General features: G+C 50.8%; 1 protein-coding gene across 1 annotated transcript in view; it reads right to left on the bottom strand.

Moving 5' to 3' along the window:
- The window catches only part of GRIK4 (glutamate ionotropic receptor kainate type subunit 4), a 416,257-nt gene that overhangs the window by 52,726 nt on the left and 341,997 nt on the right, over nucleotides 1-21,534 (bottom strand). Inside the window, exon 13 of the mRNA XM_032868748.1 lies at nucleotides 19,726-19,929. Coding sequence (XP_032724639.1) covers nucleotides 19,726-19,929 — 204 coding nt within the window. The remainder of the gene's footprint in view (nucleotides 1-19,725; nucleotides 19,930-21,534) is intronic.

The following is a 21,534-nucleotide window of genomic DNA, read 5'->3' as shown; positions in this document are numbered from 1 at the left end:
GTTTGTTGCCCACAGCTGTCATTGAAGGAAATAACATATTTGAGCTTAAGTTTAGGAAAAAAAAAAAAAGAAGTCAATTTATCCCTTCCAAGTTTATGGACTGTGTTAATGCTATCCTCAGGCCCTCAGGTGTGCACGGACCCCAGGAAAGAAACCTGTACACACTTCTCAGCAAACAGGACAGGCTGACCCCAGAACAACGGAGGGATAGGGCACTGGACCCCCGCACAGCCGAAACTCTATGTGTAACATCTGACTCTCCCTGAAACTTAACGACTAATAGCGTACTGGGGACCAGAAGCCTTACGGATAACAGTCAATTAACACTGATTTTGTATGTTGTATGTATGCTCTGCGGTATTCTTACAATAAAGTCAGCTAGGGAAAAGAAAGTGTTATTTATTAAGAAAATCAAAAGGATAAGAAACAAAACAGAGGAACATCGAGGAAAGGAGGGAGAAATTTAAAAAGATGGAATCAGAGAGGGAGAGAAACCATAAGAAACTATTATAGGGGGCAAACAGAGGGTTGCTGGGGGGGCTGGGGTAACAGTGATGGACGGGGGGCACGTGATGTAATGAGCACTGGGCATTATATGCAACTGATGAGTCACTGAATTCTACCTCTGAAACTAATAACACACTGTTAATTAATTGGTTTTAAATAAAATAATTTAAAAAATCATAAGGAAGAGAAAATACATTGTTCTGCATTGTAACACTGTACTGTATTTACAGAGAAACATCTATGTATGAGCAGACCCACGCAGTGGCAAACCCATGTCGTTAAAGGGCCAAGTATCATTCTTGACCCCAGCCCACCTGTGCCCTGCTGCCCACTCGCCACCCATGGGCCACGCTGGCCTTCGTCCTGCTCCTCTGACCTCGCAAGTTCATCTGCGTCTTCACATCTCCTCCTTCCTCCGGCTGCAGTATTCTGCCTTGGCCTTGGCTGTGGCTAGGCTGGCTTTGTCCCACTGCTCAGATCTCAGAGCAGCCTTCCCCGTGTACCCATTTAAAGGACCCCCTCCCTGACACTCTCTGTCTTATTATCCTGTGTTAGCTTCACAGCAAAAATGATGATGCAAAATTGTCCTCTTTGTTTATTCATTTAGCTGTTTATTTTCTAGAACGCAATCTCCAGGAGGCAGAAGCCTGTACTTCCTTGTATGCACATGTATCCCCAGAGACTTGAACAGGGCCTGGAATGTGGTGGGTTCCCCATAAACATCTGATGCATGAATAGGGGTATCAAAGAAAGTAGGAGCTCTGTTCGCACTACTCTCTTACCTTGACTCTGCGCTGGGGGAGCAATTTTGTAGTCATGTTTTGACTAAGAGAACACACTCCAGGGCCGACCTTGCCACTCACCAGCCACTTATCTTAGGCAAGTTACCTAATCTCTCTGTACCTCAGTCTCCTCATCTGGAAAATGGGGACAGGAATCCTACATATTGCATACGTGCTTTCCAAAGACCAAATGAATTACTGTGTGAAAGCCCTTAGAACAATGCCCAGAATAGGAGATGCTACAGAGGCATAAGCTCTTTTATTTGTGGGTTCCACATTAAAGGATCAACTTCAATTCTACTAAAAAATACTGTTTCAAAAACATCGGCATAGGTTGTGAGAAAATGTAAAGAAATCCTACAATTGGAAAAACCAACGTGCGTTATGTTCATGACACAGTGTTTGTGTGGTAGGGATGGGACAAAGAAGGAACAGCAGCGACAGCTGGGTCCAAGCAGGTTACACCTGTGCCCTGAAGCCCTGAGATGCCTGAGCTCGGCTTGCTCACACCACCTTACCACATCATCATCCTCATCATCACACGCAATGTTCTGAAGACACGCCAGCAATCACGTGTCAAATAAAGAAAATAGAATCCTATTGAAATGTGTAAGATGACACACTCATTTCTAATACAAACACCCCTATTCCCCCCGGAATCGAGAAATCCCTCCAGACAGTGAAGTCACCAGCAGGACAGGCGGTGAGAGGCATGGAATTGCCACTGGTAAGTCTAAACCCTCGGGCCCGTCGCCCACTCTAGCACAGGGTGAGTGCTGGGGCGCAGTGCAGGGCCCCGCCACAGAGCACGGCTCACCGGCCCACATGGGGATCAATCCTGCAGCCCTGACTTCGTAAGCATAAGGCTTGCACTGACCACACCGGCTCAACATCTACCCGGGGCCTCAAGGTTCGAAGTCGACACTGCGGGAGCAGGTCACACAAACTCAGGCAAGTGGCTTCCGAGGAATCTGACCATACCACTAGCCCACAGGGCTGTCTTGCTTTCGTTTCCTTTCCCACCTGTCAGCCTTGTAATGAAACCCAGTTTCACTCAACAGCCCCGTTATTAGGACGGTTTTGTGGGATGAAATCAACGACCACCCGTTGTGGGAAGCACTGCTGAACTTCCAGAGGCTTCCCCACTGTTCCTCTCTGCTCCGCACCAACAAGTCCCCTCCATGTCCCTGCCCACACCTCACGATCCTGCTGGACAAGGAGGGAGGTCCCAGCTCTGCCTCACACCAGCCCCCGAGCTACCCAATGGCACAATGATCCGACCAATCAGACCCAGAACTCGGGAAGCCCCCAGCCTTTCTCTCATCTCTTATCAGTACACGCACAAGTCAAAACCCTTGCAAAGGGCAGAAGGGCATTTTCTCAGGGATCCCTGTAGGTTTTTGAAGAGGCGAGTGAGAGAAGCCACATGAACCTCTGGCCACCCTTCTTGGGTGACAAAGCATATGTGACCCACTTCTGAGAGGTGTCCCACTGTGTCCCACGTGGCTTGTGTGCCCACCTATAATCACATCCCCAAGGGGCTTTGCACAGACTGCTTTCGGTCTCACAACACCTGCCAGGTCAGCAGTAGCCAGTTTAGAGACTGGGGAATGAGTCTCAGCAGAGTCAGGAGGTATTAAATTGGAGATAGGGGAGGTGGGTGAGGGGTGGGGTCACTGGGTGACGGGCATTAAGGAGGGCACACGATGCGATGAACACTGGGTGTTACATGCAAATGATAAATGATTGAAGACTACAGCTGAAACTAACGTACTCTGTTGGCTAATTCAGTTTAAATAAAAAATTAAAAAGAAAAAATCAGGGATAATGGCTTACTTTGGGCAGGAGGGGGGCTGTAGAGAGAAGAGGAGGCATGTTGGTGGGGCAGGGACGAGGGTCATTCTGCATCCTACTAATGGTGTTATTTCTTGACCTGGAGGGTGATCACACAGGTACCTTCCCTTTGAGATAATTCATCAAGCTGACACTTAAAGATCTCTGTATTTTTCTATATATCTATTTATATCTAAAATTTTTTTAAAAGTTCAGTGGTTTGCCCAAGCAGAAGAAAGAATGGCTACCTTCAAGTCTGACACGGAGCCTCGTGATGACTCTTTGGGAAAGAAAAGCCCAGAAAACACGAGGTGTGGGGGGTGCTACCACGGTCACAATAACTGTGCCTCAGGCTGGGGATTTCACACACCCCGAGAAAGGTCAGTTTAGGCCCGGCGTGTCTACTGCGCATCTCCGTGTAAGCATCTGGGTGACTTCTAATTCAAGAAGGGCAGAAAGGAACAGCTGCATGTTTTAATTAGATTTGTATTTGCATCTGGATGCAGAAAAGTCTAGATCCCTCATCTGGTCCAAACAGCTGAACAGACTACAAAACTTCCAGAGGGGCCAACTCTTTGCTGAACACCAGGCCACGCCCCCGGGTAGCCGGTCCTCCCTGCTGGGAGCTGCCATCACCCTCCAGCCCTGGGCAGCCCCCACTCGAGGTGGGTCTTGAAACCCTGTCCGAGGGCCCTGGGTCTAAGTCTGCTTCTTGATAGCTGTGTGACCTCAGGCAACCCGCTTAGCCTCTCTGAACTTGTTTGCTTGTGAGCAAAGCAGGAAGGGTAAAGGCTTCTATTTCATAGGGTTGTGAGGATTAAATGAGCTAAGGTGCGGGGCCTGATGAAGTCAATGTTCAGTGCTCAGTAAGTGCTCACTGCCATTGTTATGCTGTGGCTGATTCTAGAGTCCAGCCTCCGTCCTCTGCCTAGTCCCTTTGAAGCCACCAGGACGTGGCCTCTGCTGTGGGCTGCACCATCCTGCCCAGTGGGGGTTTCCAGACGGCTAACCCTCCGACCTGATTTGCTGCAACTGACTTGTCTTCACTTTCGGCCAGGATGATACCAACGGACACACTGGCTATACCTCCTGACCCCATCTCCTCTCTTTAGGTCTCCTGCCTATGCCCCGCATTTCACCACTCCCCAGCTGGGGCCCCAGCTAGGACCCCGGCCCGCCGTTCCACCACCCTCCAGGTCATGGCAGTCTGCTCCGGGTGTCTCCTGAATTGGGAGAAGGGATCCATCTGGCAGGAGTCGACAGTGTCTATCTGAGCAGTCCAAGTTTACTGACAGGGCCACATGCAGCCGTTTAAAAAAAAAAAAATGTAAGCCTTTGTTTTGCTGCCTAGATTGCAAATGTAGACACGGCCAGAGCAGGAGTTTGTCACCAAGCAGGGGAGCCTATCTGAGGGCTGCAGAAGATGAGAAATAATTCCTCAGGTTCTGGAAAGGTCTGGAGCAGCACAGGGCTCGTGGCGGCTCCCATCGCTGCCAACGCTGCCATTGGCACGAACCACACAGGCCTGGTTCTCACGCTGACAAATGGTGGGATGTCAGTGGCTCCTGACGAGCTCTAGGATGGCAAGAAAAATAGTCTGCGAATAAGCCCCACAAAGCCTATCATGATGCTGGCCAGGAACCGTGAGATGGGGAGGCCAAGCCATGGCAGCGAGCAAGTTGAACGCCGCAAGACCTTCTGGAGCAAATTCATTTCTGTGAGTGAGGGATGGCCAGAGGACAGAGGGAGCTGTCACACTGGGAGTTTTTGAAGCAGGACTATCTATTCAGAGGAAGACAAGAGCTGAGCAGGGCCTGCCTGCTGGGGCAGGGCGGGAAGCCCTGGAAGCAGGATCTGATGACTGAGGTCCCGCTAGGGAAGCAAAGCCTGGCATGCGCTCAGGGCAGCTCTGTGCAGTAATTAAAAGAACATGCTGTGGACCCATCTGAGCTCGGAGCCCGATTCTGCCACTCCGCAGCCACATGACCTTGGACATGTTTAGGCTCAGAGCCTGTTTGCTGATCTACACAACGGGGGTGATGAGACTTTACCTGGTAAAGTTCTTTAAGGAATCAATGAGATAATATTTGGAAAGCAATTATTAGCACTGTCTCTGGTACTTAGCAAGGGCTCACCCAACAGGGCTGGGATTATCTTTAGAGCACTTTCCAGCCAAGGGACAGGCAGAAGGTCAGCAGAGGGAGGCATGAGGGCTGGAGCACAGCACATGAGTCTCAGGTGAGGGGCACTCAGAAGGCCACAGGGAGGTGATCCTCGAGCCTGCTCCGTGATGTTCAGGCCTCTGTCACCCCTCAACACACAGACTCAGGGAACAAAGCCAGCAAGTACAACGGGGACAAGGTTTCTGCCAAAGGCAGTTAGAAGATATGTGTGTGTGTGTGTGTGTGTGTGTGTGTGTGTGTGTGTGTGTGGTAGGGGCTGCGCAGCCAGCCAGTTAGGCCAACTGGAGCTGGACAGGTGGACAGTGGTAGAGCTGTGACTCGGGGGAACATATCAGGAGACCCTGGGTCCATTTTTAGAACCAGACAAATAACCCTGGACATTCCCACCTCATGGGGAGAAGACAGAGGAGTGGGGCTGCTGAAGTTCTTCTTTCTCAAGACAGTATGGGCATGCCAAAGCGGGTGGGGTTGGGTGCGGAGGAAGGGGAGGCAGGGATTTACGGGAAGCCTATGCAGGCCCCATGGCTGCTCGTGAAAGGGCAGCCCCAGAGAAGGCATCAACTCCAACAGCCCAACCTGCTAAATGCAGCAGTAGACCTAGACCACGGGTGTGCTTTCCCTAGTACTCGTCCCAGGGGTTGTCTGAAGATCTATAGCTAGTTCTTGGCATTGGGCTGTTCTGTCCAGGCTCTAACTTCTTTGGGGTCAGAGGTTGTAATGGTTCGCTCTTTGCCTTTATAGCATCCCATCCATCTGTCCATCTGTTTGTCTATCCATCCATCTGCCTATCCATCCAACCATCTGTCCACCTACCCATCTATTCATCTGTCCATCCATCCATCCATCCATCCACCCTGTAATTAATGAGTACTACTGTACTCTGGGTCCTATGTTACCATTATGCAGATGAATAAGACAGATGTAATTCCTGATCTCTGAGAACTTACGTTCTAGTAAAGGGAGACACGCAAGAATCAAATATTCCCATAATAAGCAAGACGACTTTAGAGGATGATGATTTCATGGAAGATAATGCAACAAAGTAACGTGGTAGAGTGTGACTAAGAGAAAGGATGGAGGTCCCTTAGGGTGGCAGGGAAAGAATGCTTCTCAGAGGAGGTGACACCTGGCTTAGACATAGATAATGAAAGGGAAACAGCATATTGGAGACTTGGGGAAGACAGGTTGCCAATACAATAAAGAGCAAATGGGGCACCTGGAGGGCTCAGTTGGTTAAGTGTCAGCCTTCAACTCAGGTCATGATCTCCATGTCCTGGGATGGAGCCCCGCATCAGGCTTCCTGCTCGGCGGGGAATCTGCTTCTCTCTCTCTCTCCCCCTCTGCCCTTCCCCACTGCTCACACTCTCTCTCCCTCTCTCAAATAAATATATATGTTTACAAAAAAAAGAATGAAGAGCAAACATATGGGCCACGTGCCAGAATGAAGCATGTTGTGTCCAAGGGACCAAGACAATGTCAGTAGGGATGCAGCACAGAGTGAGAACCAAGTGATGGAAGATTCAGAGCCTTGTGGGCTCTGGATCAGTCCTTCAGACCCCAGTGGTTTTAGTGAAACTGTGGCCAATGCAAGGCAGAGCATGGGGGAAATGGATATGCTCATTTAACAGGGGAACAAAAGGTAGCGCAGGAAGATAGCCACTAATTTTAAGGTTCAGGGAAAGACCCTGACTTTCAACTCAAGCCCAAGAGGACACGTGGACTTACCAGCCCCTCATCACCTAAAAGAGGTGCCCCCTCCCCCAAGAGATGGCCCAGAGAGCCCTCCCTCTGGAAGGAATTTCTGTTCCTTGTGCCCCCTTTCCCCACAAAGGGCAAGAAAAGAGGGGGTTCACAACAACACAGCAGGCCGCCACCATTGCATAGAAGCTCTGGAAGGCTGCGGGACCTCCTCCACTGTAGGAGCAGGACTGGGCCTGGGCTGCTTGCTCTGTGTTGATCTGGTAATTTTATACAGTGACCAGGCATGGTGTAGCCAAAGGATACAACCCAGGCCATCCCGGGACAGGGAAGAACCCAGCCCGGGCTGTGTGCACCTCCAGGAGCAGGTGGACATGTCTGCGTGCGTGTGTGTGTTGGAGGGATGGGGATGGATGGCGGGGAGGCTAAGGACCTGAGCTGTGAGCCCGGAGAGGAAGCACAAGCACAGCCTCCTGTGGAGAGATGGGTGACAGATGCCTGCGACAGGAGAGAGAGGGCTCACACTCCCTGAGTGACCACAGGACAGGCACACTGCAGGTCACTGATTCGTACTCTAACCCGGAGGTGGCCGTTAGCATTTCCATTTTGAGGATGAAGACACAGGGGGCAGGAATGTTGGGGGACTTGCCCTCATGGCTCCCATCTGGCAGAGCAGGGATCTACACGAGGGCCCGAGGGGCAGGAAAGGGGTGTGAGGACAGGGATGAGCACAGTCAGTCCTTCCATTTCTCCATCGCGTGTATCCCAATGACTCCCAAAGGCAGAGCAGGCCCAGCTCTGCCCTCCCGCTGGCCTTTCCCCTGACCTCCTGTCCTTCTCGCCCTCAGACTCGTGTCATGCACATCTCTGCCACCTAAAGCTATTCTTTTTCCTTGTACTATTTCTCAGTTCATGACTTCACCAGCCACCTGTCATCCAAATCAGAGAGCGGGAGTCAGCCTGGAGTCTGCCCTTGCCCTCCCTTCCCTGCTCTCCCCCCGTTCGATAACCAAGCCCCATCCATTTCACTTCTGCAAAGCCTGCTTCATCCATTACCGCGACTCGACTCTCCGTGCTGCTACCATTATTCACGTCTTCATTTGAATTATTCAGTAGTCTCTACACTGGTCTTGTGGCTTCCAGGGCCTCCCCATTCCATCTGTCTAATGAGCTGTATGGGCACTGATGGTTCTCAAAGTGGAGAGGCACAGGCACCAGCGGTTCCCGAGTTGGAGATGCGTGGGCACCAACTAGGGCTTTCGAACTTGAACGCGCATCACAATTGCCTGAAAAGCCCGTTCAGAGGCAAACTGCTGGGCCCCATGCCAGAGTATCTGATTCAGTAGGTCCGGATGGGACCCCTGAACTTGGATTTCGGGCAAGTCCTGGGTGATGCTGCTATTGCTGGCTCAAGGACCACAGTTTGAGAACCAGGGCTCTAGAACCTATTTCTACACCAAGGATCCAATCGTGCCTCTCCTCTGCTTACAAATGCCAGTGGCTCCCTACTGTCTTTAAACACAGTCCCAACTCCACAGGTCATTCTCATTACCTGGCCTAGATGCGCCTCTCAGGCATCACCAGCATCAAGCTACTGACCTCCCTTCAGCCTGGGAAGAGAGTACAGTGCACGACTCGTGTTCCGTAAAGCTGTCAACCATTTCAGATGCCGTGTCTGCCCACACAGTACCCTGCCTGCAACTCTTTTCCCCCGGTGCTTGTCAAATTCCTACTTGTCCATCAAGGTCCAACTTGACTGTACCTCCCTTTCAGGCATCTCAGTGAGTTAGAATGACTGTGGACTTTGCTGTCAGACAGCTGTGACTTCGAATTCAAGATCAATCCCTTGTTAGCTGTGTGACCTTGAATTAGCCTCTCCACGAAGCTGGGGCCAACCTCAGCGTCTTCATTATAAAATATAAATAATAATAGTTATCCTTCCAGATTGTTGTTGGAGAGGAACTGATATATGACAAATGCCTGGCAAGGAGTAGACAGTCAGTAAACGACAGCTATTATTATCATTAGCTGTGCTCCAAAGTTCTGCCTGGCTTCCTGGGGACGAACTCTTTCCCTTTTCTGTGTTCCCACAGAGTTTTGTATGATTCTATTTTGCATATATCACACGTATGGTCGCATGATTTTCACACACCCAGTCCCATTCCCAGTGTGGTTGGGACCATGCTATGACATATAAAAGCTCATCCTCCCAGTAGATTTAGTGGGCACGTGGTTTGGCCAACAAAATTCTCTCTCTGTAAGAAGAGGATCTACAGGTAGTTACAGGCTCAGATCACAGTACATGCTTGGCGAGCAGCATGAGGGCTACGTTTCAACCCCCATTCACTCCTTGTATAATATACAACCTGTGCAACTGTATTTGGAGGTTCCATGTACACAGCATATGAGTTCAGTGGAAGTAAAGACTGTGCCTTACCAACCTGAAGCCACAACTGATGTTGAATCAGTGTATCCAGGGGCAGATAATATTGGCTGAGGATGGGAATATCTCAGCAGGACGAGTAGGGATAAGCAGGCTCAGGGATAAGCTTCTTACTCCTGGGAAAAAGGGAGCCCAAGGACCGGGGTTAGCTATATGAGAGACTCGGGCTTGAAGAATAATCAGGAACTGAATTATTAGAATTGGGTGGTGAATAACAATGTGCTTTGGGGACCGAGAGAGAGGTTAAGCGCCTGATACTGAACTGGAGTTCTCGAAAGCTCTCCTAGAGCCCAGAGCCTGAATGAGCCCACAGATAACATCTCAGCTCTGCCATGTGGGTGGGCAGTTAGGACCAGAGGACCCTCAGAAGATAATAAGATACCCTCTTCTATAGCTTCCTTCCCCACCCTTGGCCCAAATCAATTCCCTACTGTCTCTTCTGTGAAACAGCAAGCCAATCTCTTGGAAGGCTTTTAGAGATGCCTTAATTAATACATTTCCATTTCTTTTGCGGACCCCTCATTCCCCTTAACAGCTGGACTCCGTGGGGAAGGCGGAAATAATTCCCAAGAAGTGAGCCTTCTGAGAATTTCCTGGGCTGCTTCTAGAAGCCCATGGGGTTTGGAGGAGTTCCCAGTCTGAAGCAGCTGACATAGCTGTGAACACGGCTGAACTCCACCCTCCCCCTGCCCCTGGACATGTCCACATCCACTCCCATTGTGGAAGAGAACAACCACAAATTCAAATTCTAGCACTCCCGGGTGTTGGCCTCTCTGAGGCTGTGTGTTCTTAGTTTGTAAAATGGAAGCAGTTACAATAACACCCACCTCCAGGAGAAGGGGGTTGAGGATATAAGTGTCAGCCAGGTGTCCCCCTCCAGCCGGCCACTCAGAGCCATCTCCCTCACTGCCATTTTCCTGGAGCAAGTCTATTCCCTCCTCCCCATTATTCCAGCAAGCAGACACAGAAGACAGGAAAACTCGGCCAAAGTCACTTCCTGCATCTCGTGGGCCCCTTGCAGGGCAGTGAGAGGAGCTCCTGTGTCGTGCCTGGCCCTTGATACTCCTACGGTCTTTTACTCCTGGGGACTCGGCTTTGAACTAAGCCAAGATATCACCAAGTGTCTGGAGCAGAGGAGACACACACGGCTAAGGGGAGCAAGAAGGAGGAGGACATCTGAAGGCCTTGGCAGAACCATCTGCTGAACCTGGGGCCTCACCCTACCTTGGCCTGTGGCTCTGCAGCCCCAGTCTTGTGGGGTGCAGTCAGGGTGCTCCTGAACGGGAAGAGGGAAGCAATCACAGAGGTAGACAGGAGAGCCCCGCTGCACTGGTGGCCGCCGACACAGTCATCTCCGAAGGACGGGAGTGTGGCTGTAGTCTCAAGACCGCTTTATCAGCTTTTTATCAGGTAGGTAAAAGGAGGTTCATGACAGAAAAGCAGCTTTGAGAATTGGAAATGAGACAGAGTAGTGTAAAGGCAGGCATTGCTGAGAGGGAGGGCGGGGGCGGCTGTGGCCCAACATGCAGTCCAGGGCTCTGGCCCTTTTCTTCTCAAGGACAATGGTACATGAATAATGAGCCAAACAAGATGAATTTCCTCCCTTCCCAAGCCTCTGGGAGTCGTAAGCCAGCATGGCAACAAGACACGCCTCCCTCAAGATGCTCTTCCAGAAAGGACCTTTCCCAGAGTCAAACAGCCATCGTCTTCCCCTGAGAGGCAAGTACCCAAACCTGCACTTAAAGGCCTTCAGAAAGGGAAGCCCAAGCCCCTCACTAGGTCCTAGAATCAAATGCTGAAGTCCCTACGTGTCACCATCTTTTACCGGGCATTGCCCCCACCATGGCTTGACAGCCTTGACTCGGATGGCCATCTGTCCACCTGGATCATGGGACAGACGCCTAATGAGTACGCCCACATCTGGTCTTCCTTGTCCCCTCCATTCCCCTCTCTGCTGCCACAGGAACCTTCAGGAGCCAAAGCCAATTAAGGCACTCCCATCTTCGAACAAAACAGACCACCGCGTTCTTCAACAGCTCCCCATAAGTCTTCTGGACACAGCTTAAATATCCAAACACATAAATCTGATCACAATGGGCCCCTGCCTATAACTCTCCTCTCCTCTGCTCCTTCCCATGTCTGACTCCAGCCACACAGAACCGCCTACAATGGTTGGTCTGTATCTCGGCCTTGGCTGCACCAAGGATAGTCTTCTCTACCAAGATGATCCTTCTCCATCCTCACTACATCCTTTCCTTGGTGAGCCCTTCCCCACTCACATGTGCCCATACTTCTACCAGACCTGCCCGTGTCACTCACTACCTACCTGACCTTAAATAGGTTCTTTGTCAGCTTTGTGACTCAGACTCCTCATATGCAACATTTGTTGTGAGGACTAAAGGAGTTAATACAGTCAAGTATTTCAAGTGCTTAGAAGAGTGCTGGGCTCATAGGAAACAATAAATGTCAGCCATTATCATCATCATCATCATCATTATTATTATTACCATCACTATTAATATATCGCCCTGTACTATAATTCTTGCTTTACCTGTCTGCCTCTTAAAGTGATGCCGGACTCCTTACTGGCAGCTGTTCACATCCAAATAGTGCTTGTTAGAGAGTGGGAACTTTGATGAATGAATGAATGAATCAATCAATCAATCTATCAATGAGTCCGTGAATGATCACTGAAGCCCATCTCTTCCTGATTTGAGGAAATTCAGAAACCAGGCCTTCCTGGGGGAGATGGAGTAAAATTCTCCCTGAGCTTGGCTGCTGCATGGGGGGAAGAGTTGAACACAGAGTTTTAGCCCCTTGGATTGGCATCTTTCTTTTAAAGAACGGAATTCTATGACCTATTTGCAGTTAAAATATTCTCTGGCTTCATGGTGAAAAGCAATCCCAGGGTACTTGCTGTGGTATTTTTTTAGCTCCGCAAAATATCTCTGGACAGCCTTCCCCATTGGTCAGGGTCACTCAGGGCCCACCCCGCCAGGTCTCTGGCAAACTTGCTCCTCAATCCTTTCTCAAAGGGGCCCAGTAGAGGAAATGGAACGAGGCATTTCAGCTTCATTTACACTTAATTCATCAAAATGTCACTGGTAAGAGCTATTTGATGTCAAAGGCTTATGAGCCTTGATTCTAAGCCTTCCAAAGCCCTTTTCTCTTTGAACCTAATGTGCCATTCTGCCAACATGGTGTTGAATGCCAACAGGGTGGATGGTTCTGCACTTCGAAGCTAGAGGGGGACTCTTTCTCTTCCTGAATGTGCTTTCGAGCTGGGTCCTATGGATGTGAAATGCAGTCCCTCCGCTTCAGGATACCAGTGCTCCGGGCTTCACCAACAAGGATGCTTCACCCACGCGGAGTGCGACAGGAAGGGGTCATGGAGGTCCTCTGCCCCGATCTTTCACCTTCCGGATGGAGTGCAATCCCTTCATGGGCCAGAGCCAGATGTGGGTACCAAGTCCCAGGCACCCTCCAAATCCTCCGGCTAGAAGGACATCTCTGAAGTGAATGCCAGTTGTGGCTTCACGAGGCTGCCCTTCCCGGGGGGCTGCCAGCGTGGATTACTAGGACTCAAAGCCTAAGCCTGACCCTGCCCCGCCACTCACCGGCTGTGGGACACTGGGAGAATCATTCTGTACTCCTAAGCCTCAGGTTGCTTTTCTGTAAAACAGGGACAGGAGTACCTACTTGATAGCACCGTGGTGAAAAGTAAAGCATGAGTGATTGTGCAAGTGGTTTTGGACCTGAAATCACGGCCCAAAGGGGAAGCAATAGTGAGACAGCACCCTGGACAGAGACACCCTGGGCAGTTCTGCTCCCCAGCTCTCTGCTGCCATGGGAAGACTGGAGTGTCGGTGAGAACTCCAGAACCCCACCCCGTGTTCTGTCCCAGGTCTTGTGCTCAGTTCTGAACTCTGAGCAGCCCTTCCCATAGTGAGTTCACTTTAAGCAACAGCCCAGCCCTCTGCTCCACGGCTCCCTCTAGCTACAATCCCTCAACCCTCTTTCCTACAAAAGCTAAGGCTTCTTTAAAGACCATGCCATCAGCCTTGACCATGGCCATCAGATCTCAGTCCAGCTCTGCACTGAGACTGCTCCAGCCAGTGACTCCCATCCTGGTAAATCTGAGAAATGCTTTTCGGTACCTCCTTTCAAAGGCTGCAAAACTTCTTTATCCTTTCTCTTTTTGTGGCCTTTAGAAGCCTCTTGGGGATGTGTTTTTTTTCCTGGGGCATTCTTCCCCCCCCTCATGGCGTCAGCAGCCACCTCCTACTCACGGGGCACTCTAGAAGCTACTGCCTCAGCGTGCCGAGCCCACGGTAGCCAGCTCTCTGCGGAACACCTCTACCTGGACGTCCAAAACGCATTTCAAAGTTCCCAGTTCCAAAGCGAAATTCGTCCTCCCTTTTCCTCCCACCCTGATTTTCTCTTGAATTTTCCACCTCAAGAATTAGCAATATCATCTACCCTGATTTCCAAGTTAGAAATCTGAGAGTTTTCTTACTGTGGCCCTTCTCTTGCATTGTCCACACTCTTTTGGTCCCTGAGTCCTGAAGATTGATCTATTAAAGGGTTTTCAACAGGTTACAAAACAGTACATCCATTATGACCCCATTGCCATTGTTACTTCTGTAAAGTATATATATTTGTTAAGAAATCAGAAGGGATGATAAACTAAAATGTTAACCAGGAGTACTACTGGATGCTGGAACAATTAGTAATATTTTGTTTTTTAAAACATATATTTTAAAAAAGATTATATTCTTCTGTATAGAAGAAACACTGTTACCTTTCAGATAGCCTTTGGATGTGTACCTTCTTTGAACTCCCAAGCTGCTTTTGGTTCTCACCACCTCTTGCAACAGTAAAGCCTTCTCCATGGTTTCCTTGCTATTGTCTCACCCCCACCCCCATCAGCTGTCCCTGCTTCACATCGCAGGAGGACACATGGGCCCTTCATCAATGACCATTGTCTGCTTCCTAACCTCATTTCCCACCACAATCCATTTGGATATTCTAACCTAAGATGGAAACTATCCATGCACCTTCGGCCTAGGATCTCGTGCTCCCTCCTCCCAGCATGCTCTTCCCTCTCCATGTCCCTCCATGTCTGGTCAACCTCTCTTCATCCTTAAAGATACTGGTCAAGTGTTACCTCCTGCAAGTGTCTCTCCTAGATATCACCAGCAGAATTAGAAGCCCGTTCTCCAGCCCTCTCTCTCTATATCCCCTGCTCTTCCCCATCACTGTCTTTCTCATCGTGCTTTCAGCCAACTCCCCACCAAAGAGTGCCCTGGGGCCTATCTTATTCATCTTTGTATCTGAATGCCTCCAACAATTTCAAAGAAAACTCTAAATAAGTTTATTGGAGTGCTACAGGAGGACCCCTGAGACAGTTCCTGGGGCACCTCCCACTTCACACTATTCTAGTCCATCCCCTCCTCTCTACCAAAAACACCTCCACTGACACACACCATTACTGTGGGCAGGCCTGCGGGCTCATTGGAGAAGGCTCTGACTCAGGCAAAATGAATCCAAACCCAACAGCCTCCCTAAAGAGTCACCCTTCTCATCTCCACTGCTCAAACAGAGCACAGACATGAGAGGCCATCTACCTGGTCCAGCTGATGGGAACGCACTTGTCACGGGATTTGTGCCAAGAGAAAGATTCTGGTGATTTCCAAACAGATGCCATAAACATGCTCGAACACTCTTCTGCAACTAATATGCCATGTGTCTGGGCCCAAGGGCCTTGGATCAGCAGGTGACAATGAACATGAACTCAGAGGCTCTGGAACACCCACAGGAGAGGGTCCACACCTCTGCACTGCTCTCCGTCTCTCACATGTGCGGGAAGCTGCTGTATTCTTCAAACTCTCTAAAGGAAGAGATTTCTTAGGTTCCCCTCCGTGTAGGGTGTGTGGTCCCCCTTTATGTCCAGTTTTCTTCTCTCCTGCTGCAGTTCTAATAGTCCTCACCTTGCTAGTTGTCCAGGGGAAGCTGGTGGGTAGTCCTGTACACACACACACACTCACGCTGGGTGCCTTCCCCTCTGCACGCTTTCTTTCCCCAAAGCCACAAGTGCCTGCAGGACAAGCCCTGAGCCCTGACACGGAGGCCCTGGCCCAGAACCACTACACCCCCATGAAGAAATCTCAGGCTTACCCCGGTGTGATGCTGTAAACAATTGTTTACACCCTTAGCTGTCATCATGACTGGCTTAGTTTCATTTCTCGAATGGGGAAAGGCCATTTCCTTAAGCAGAAAAGGGGCACTGAGACACCTGGTATGCCTCAATGAGCCTAGTCATAATCACTCCTGAGGGACGCCTGGCTGGCTCAGTCAGTAGAGCAGGTGACTCTTGATCTCGGGGTTCAAGCCCCACAGTGGGCCTAGAACTTACTTTAAAAAAAAAAAAAAAAGAGGACTTCTGCTCAGTGTTACCTGTGGCCCCCGGCAGGTGGCCTCACAGCAGCTGTGTCCTCACAATCCACGGCACATTCTATCACTTCCTTAGTGGCTGAGGCCCTGCCAGTGTGGCATTCCACCCTCCCAGCTGGCCTGGCCTACCGTCTGCTCCTCCTGACCCTTCGTGGAACCCCACCTCACCCCTTCTTCCTGTGCCTCCAGCCTCAAGCTCCGAGGCTTCCCGAGGCTTCCCGAGGCTGCTGAGAGACAGGAGTACGCAGGGCCTCCTGGGACCCACGTTGCACAGGCTCGTCCAGCTGCAGGCAAGGCCGCAGGCAGGGAGGTGGCTCAGCGGCTTAGGCCCGTCCACTGTGGCTGGCTCTAGGGGTGCTGTCACTGTTGCCTCAGGATCTGACTTCTTTGAAGGTGGCCATGGGGTTCTGGGGCACAACCTGGAAGCATGGGGAATGTGACCCTCTATGGAGTGAACCTCAGCCAAGGAGAAATGAGACTTGACACATCCGGAAGGAGGTGACCGGAAACAGGAGCTCAGAAGGAGGTGGCCGGAAACGGAAGCTCGGGTCCATCTAGCATCAGGATCTGTGTCCTCTGAGACCATGAGCGCTGAAGTCGGAGAGACCCGGGCTTCAGTGCTGACTCTGCACTTACTAGCCATGTGATCGTCAACCTCTCTGAGCCTCTGTTTCCTCAACTGTAGAAGGGACAGATTCAGGGGTGGTGGGCTTGGAAGTTTCTTCTGGCTGGAACATTCCAGGCTCTGCTATTGCAGCCTCTGAAATGTCCTTATCTAATCCCACAGGATGGATCCAGGCTTCAGGACTAACGTAAACCAAGGGGACCACCTTGGCAGGCGTATCAAAGCCTGAACCTGTGGAGCATGGGGTCCCAGCATCACCCACTCCTGCCCAGGACCAACCCTACTGGCATTCAGACATCCTCTAGGCCTATTCTTCCAAAGGGAAAAGACTTCCCTCCCCTGCCGTCTTGCCTCCCACGACCGGATCCCGCTGCCCTCCGATGCATTCTCATAGCTCCTTCTACTTTGCCTCCCTTGCACTTATGGTTGGAGATTATATAGTAATATTTTTTTGATTTTTAAAAAGATTTTATTTATTTATTTGACAGACAGAGATCACAAGTAGGCAGAGAGGCAGGCAGAGAGAGAGGAGGAAGCAGGCTCCCTGCTGAGCAGAGAGCCCGATGCGGGGCTCGATCCCAGGACCCTGAGATCATGACCTGAGCCGAAGGCAGAGGCTTTAACCCACTGAGCCAGCCAGGCACCCCTGGAAATTATATAGTAATATGATCTCTCATCAACATTCATCTCTCCCTGGTAAGATTTATGAGGGCAGAGTCCATGTTCATTTTGTCCCCCACTGTATCTCCAGCATCTGAATAGCAGAAGGTATCTAATAAGTGGTTATGGAATTAATGATTTTAGGAATTAATTAATTAGTATTACATAGCCAGTGGGGCACCTGGGTGGCTCACTGGGTTAAGCCTCTCCCTTCAGCTCAGGTCATGATCTCGGGGTCCTGGGATCGAGTCCCACATGAGGCTCTCTGCTCAGTGGGGAGCCTGCTTCCCCCCCGTCTCTGCCTGCCTCTCTCCCTACTTGTGATCTGTGTCAAATAAATAAATAAAATATTAAGAAAATATATTACATAGCCAAGTCTTGATGAGACCAAAACAGCAGTGTTTGGGCTTGAAAGCCGACCTGGGGGGAATTTTTAGGATCCCGGGTTGATCGCCTAAGTCCTTTGGTATGGACATGCATGTCATTGAGCCTCAGACTCTCCTCTCCCTGCCGGCCTGTGTCCACACTCCTGAGGGGGCTTACAAGGGGACTGGCTGTACACTAACTCTGGCATCCCTGAAGTCACCCTACCAGTCACCAGGCAGCCCAAGGGTGCTGAGAAAAATGGGCTCAAGGTGACCAAGCTGGTTGCGAAGAGGAGGAGGAAAAGGCCCGGCATCTCAGCTCTCTGGGGTTTAACCACTGGGCTGCACGGTGAGATGCAAACCAGAAATCTGTTCCAGGAGGGGCTCTGGGACTGAATGGAGAAGCAGCGCACGCGTCCTTTTGTGCAGAAGCAAGGGCATCGCTGGCAGGGTAGGCTCGAATCTCAAAGAGAGCCGACAGCTCTTGGAAGAAATCTTCACCCTCAACCCCTGCCCCTGTGAGATGTTCCCAGGGCTCCTTCTAGGCCTTCTGCAGCCTTCTGTTGATTGATCAGTCCTCTGTGTTCAAACGTCTCCCTGGGAGCAAAGCCTCACTTCAAAATCAGCTCACACTGGAGCATTCACAGTTCCCTGCACGAGTATGGCCGTGTATCCCGCTGGGTCATTGCAAATGCTGTCTATCCTGCCAGGCCACCCTTTCTAAGCACCCCTCCTCCTCCGCTCTTCAATATCTTCCGTGCTCATGTCCAGATAGAACGTTTCATGGTGCACCGCCAAGGATGGCTTTTTTAACAGCCTAACATTTTTATCCTTGAACACTAGGATGACAAAAATTTCCCACGTCCCAAGTGCGGTACATAGGAAGGGTTAAAATCATATTAACTCCAGAGAGCAAGGGCAGGGGGAAAAAAAAAAGAAGGAAGGAATGAAAAGAAAAAAGTCAGACTGAAGGGAAGGGAGATGTGGAGGGAGGGAGCATCAAAAGGAAGGAGACAGGAAGGGCCTGGACAGAAGGATACCTTTCTCCGTGACATCACAGTCCAGCTGCAGTGGTGGGTGGTGGTGGGAAGACCATGGGCCCTGGTGTTAGATCCCCGGCCCCATTTCATATTAACCTGTGGCTTCTGACAAGCCATTCAAGCCCTCTGAGCTTCAGATGGCTCGTTTGTAAAATGAGGATAACAACTAGCTAAAAGCTATGTTTAAAGAGGATTAGAGATAATGTATGCAAAGCACCTTGCACCTTGCTGTTCACAGAGAGGCTGCAGAAGCCCTGCAGGGGCTCCTTCTGCACTTGGAAAGCACAGAGGGGGAGAGGGCTTGGTTCAAGGTCGCGTTAGGAACCCAGGTCCGAGCTCTCTGCACAGAATTTCCATCAGCAGGACTCTGGCCACAAAAACTCGGTTATGGAAACGTGGACACTGAATCAGTAACAACTTAATTTTTATGGGTGTTAATAATGTGTACCAAGAAAATAAGAGAATTCCCCCTGGAAGAACTTTCTCTATCATTGCTCTAACTGAGCAGATGACTGACATTCTGTGATGCTCACCTGCATTTTAACCAAGTCCCCACATTTACCCTGGAAACCTACAGCCTATCCAAGTACACCTTGACTCTGGGTCTGTAAGAGCACATTAACAACCAAGAAGCAAGATAACCATAACCATGACCAATTGCTCTGACAGTCCATCCCTTTCCCCCTGTAATTTTACCATATCTCCCCTGACAGCACCTCTCCAGTGTCAAAGTCAAAGGATGTGATGCCTTCTGCTCTCCCAGGCCTGTCCAAGCTCTGTTAGGGGGTACTACTGAGCAATGAAATCATCAGAATACACAAAAGCACCAGGCTCATCCAGAAATGGACGCCAAACAATCAAATCCATGTTGTTTGGTCAAAACCTCCATTACCTGGAACAGGTGCTGAGCTGGGAGAGCCATAGGGCAGGGACCATGGTGGTCTCTTTCCCTGATGTGTACCAGCCGTGCCTGGCTTGGTGTCGGCTCAGAAAAGATTTGTGCAACAGACAACTACATGAAAAATGCATGATGGATTGAATACGTGGATGGCTCACGAGTATATGGTACGACCTTATGCCCTTCTGCCTCCCTCCCTGGCCCACCTCCAAGTCCAGATCACCTCCCCTCTCCTTACCCTTGCAATCAGCTCCCCGACCATTCCCGTCCAGGTGCCGTTGGCCTCAGGAACACCATACACGCCATCCCCGACCAAGCGGATCTTGTAGTTGAACCGGAGGATCTCTGCCAGCTCCTTAAGCATGTCCACACAGAAGCCCTCGTAGCGGTCATTGCCTTCCATCTCCTGGTGATTCCCCTTCAGCATTAAATACGGGTTTTCCTGCAGCAAAACTGGGCAGCTGTCATTCTCATCTTGTTCCTGGTATCTCAGCCATAAGGGATGGGGGTGCCAAGGCAGAGGGAGGGGAGGGGAGAAGAGGAGGGGGAAGGGAGTGATGCGGGTGATGGGGGCTGCTCTGGAGGTGGCAAGGAGCTCCCCTCCCAACCTCGAGGCACTTCTCTTACCAGGACCACGCAAGGGTCCCCAGTGCACAGAGGATTGAGCTGAAGACCCTCCACCTTGTTCAAGGTCATCATCCAACCTTACCCCCCATTCCATCCATCTGCTTTTCCCTTCCTCTTGTCTACTGCACGCAGACCTATCACAGGACATCATGAGATACTAGGGTGCCGACAACGCAGCAGAGCAGGGTAAGAACACCCATGGACCAGCTGCAACCCAAGGGAGAGCACGTCCAGCCATGAGAGCTCTGGGAAGGAGGATGGGGCTCTCTGGTGAAATGTCCAAAGAAGTTTCTACAGGGGAGGCAGAATCCAAGCTGGGCCAGAGGAGCGTGGAAGATGGATGGAGGAGGTGTGAGTGGAGGGCATCCTAGGCAGGGGAAAGGCAAGACCCAAGGCATGATCATGAGTGAGAAGGAGCATGGCCTCCTCAGGGCACAATGGATCCTCCTTTCAGCTGGAGTGTGGGTTGTATGCAAGGGTGGCTGCAAGGATAAATTAGATGTGTTAGGGTCCGATGGACCTCGGAAGCCAGGACAAAGTGGATACACATCGTACACACATGGAACGGAAGCAGGGAGGGTTTGCAATACTTAAGGGTTAAGGATTGTAAGACAGAACACCCGGGGGAAAGGTCGGACTATCTCCTGATGGGAGATACTGAGTCCTGAGTCACAGTTTGGCTTGGGTAGGAGCACTGGGAGCTGTAAGAGACAGCGAGAAGGTCAGGCTGGACAGCAGGGGCTGTGGGCATTGAGGGTAGGGGCCCTCACGCTCATGGGGCCTGAGTGGATGACTGAGGACGATAACCTCACCCACGGGGATAGTTTGGAAAGGAAGAGGATTTGGAACATGTCGAATGTGGGGTGCTGGTAGGCTCTCCAGGAGGAAAGTTTCAAATGCTTCAAATGGGAAGTGAGAGCAAGACTAGGACAGGGCCTGGGAGGCTTCTGCACCGAGGGCGTGTCTGAAGCTGCCGGACATGAGGCCATCGAGGGGGAAGCACTGAGGAGGGACAGAAGAGAGACAAGACCTTGATCTTCCACTGTGGGAAGGTGAAGAGCTGCCCGAGAAAAACGCAAAGCAGAAGTAGCCAGAAAAGCTGAAAATCAGGAAAATGTGGCCACCGAAAGCCAAGGAGGTAAGGAAGGGGAAGGAGAGTGCAGACATTGCCACACAGAGAGGAAGCAGGGCTCTGAAGGGCGCCCGGGCCAGGTGTCGTTGGCGACCCTTCCGAGGCAGGTTCAGTGGGGCTGGCAGGACTCTGCAGGAATGGGGAGCGAATGAGAGGTGCACAGAGAAGGGACCAGAGTTCTGAGAAGTCAGGGGACAAAGGAAGGCAGGCAGATGACCTCTTCACTCGACGGCTACTGGCCATGTCTCTCCTGCAGCTTCAGCTCCCCCGTCTGCAAACCACAGGGCT

Source organism: Lontra canadensis, unplaced genomic scaffold (assembly GCF_010015895.1).
Source record: "Lontra canadensis isolate GAN:19392208 unplaced genomic scaffold, GSC_riverotter_1.0 scaffold36, whole genome shotgun sequence".
NCBI classification, from domain to species: domain Eukaryota; kingdom Metazoa; phylum Chordata; class Mammalia; order Carnivora; family Mustelidae; genus Lontra; species Lontra canadensis.
Note: the sequence above shows the minus strand (reverse complement) of the source record. Positions and strands in the feature narration are given on the sequence as shown.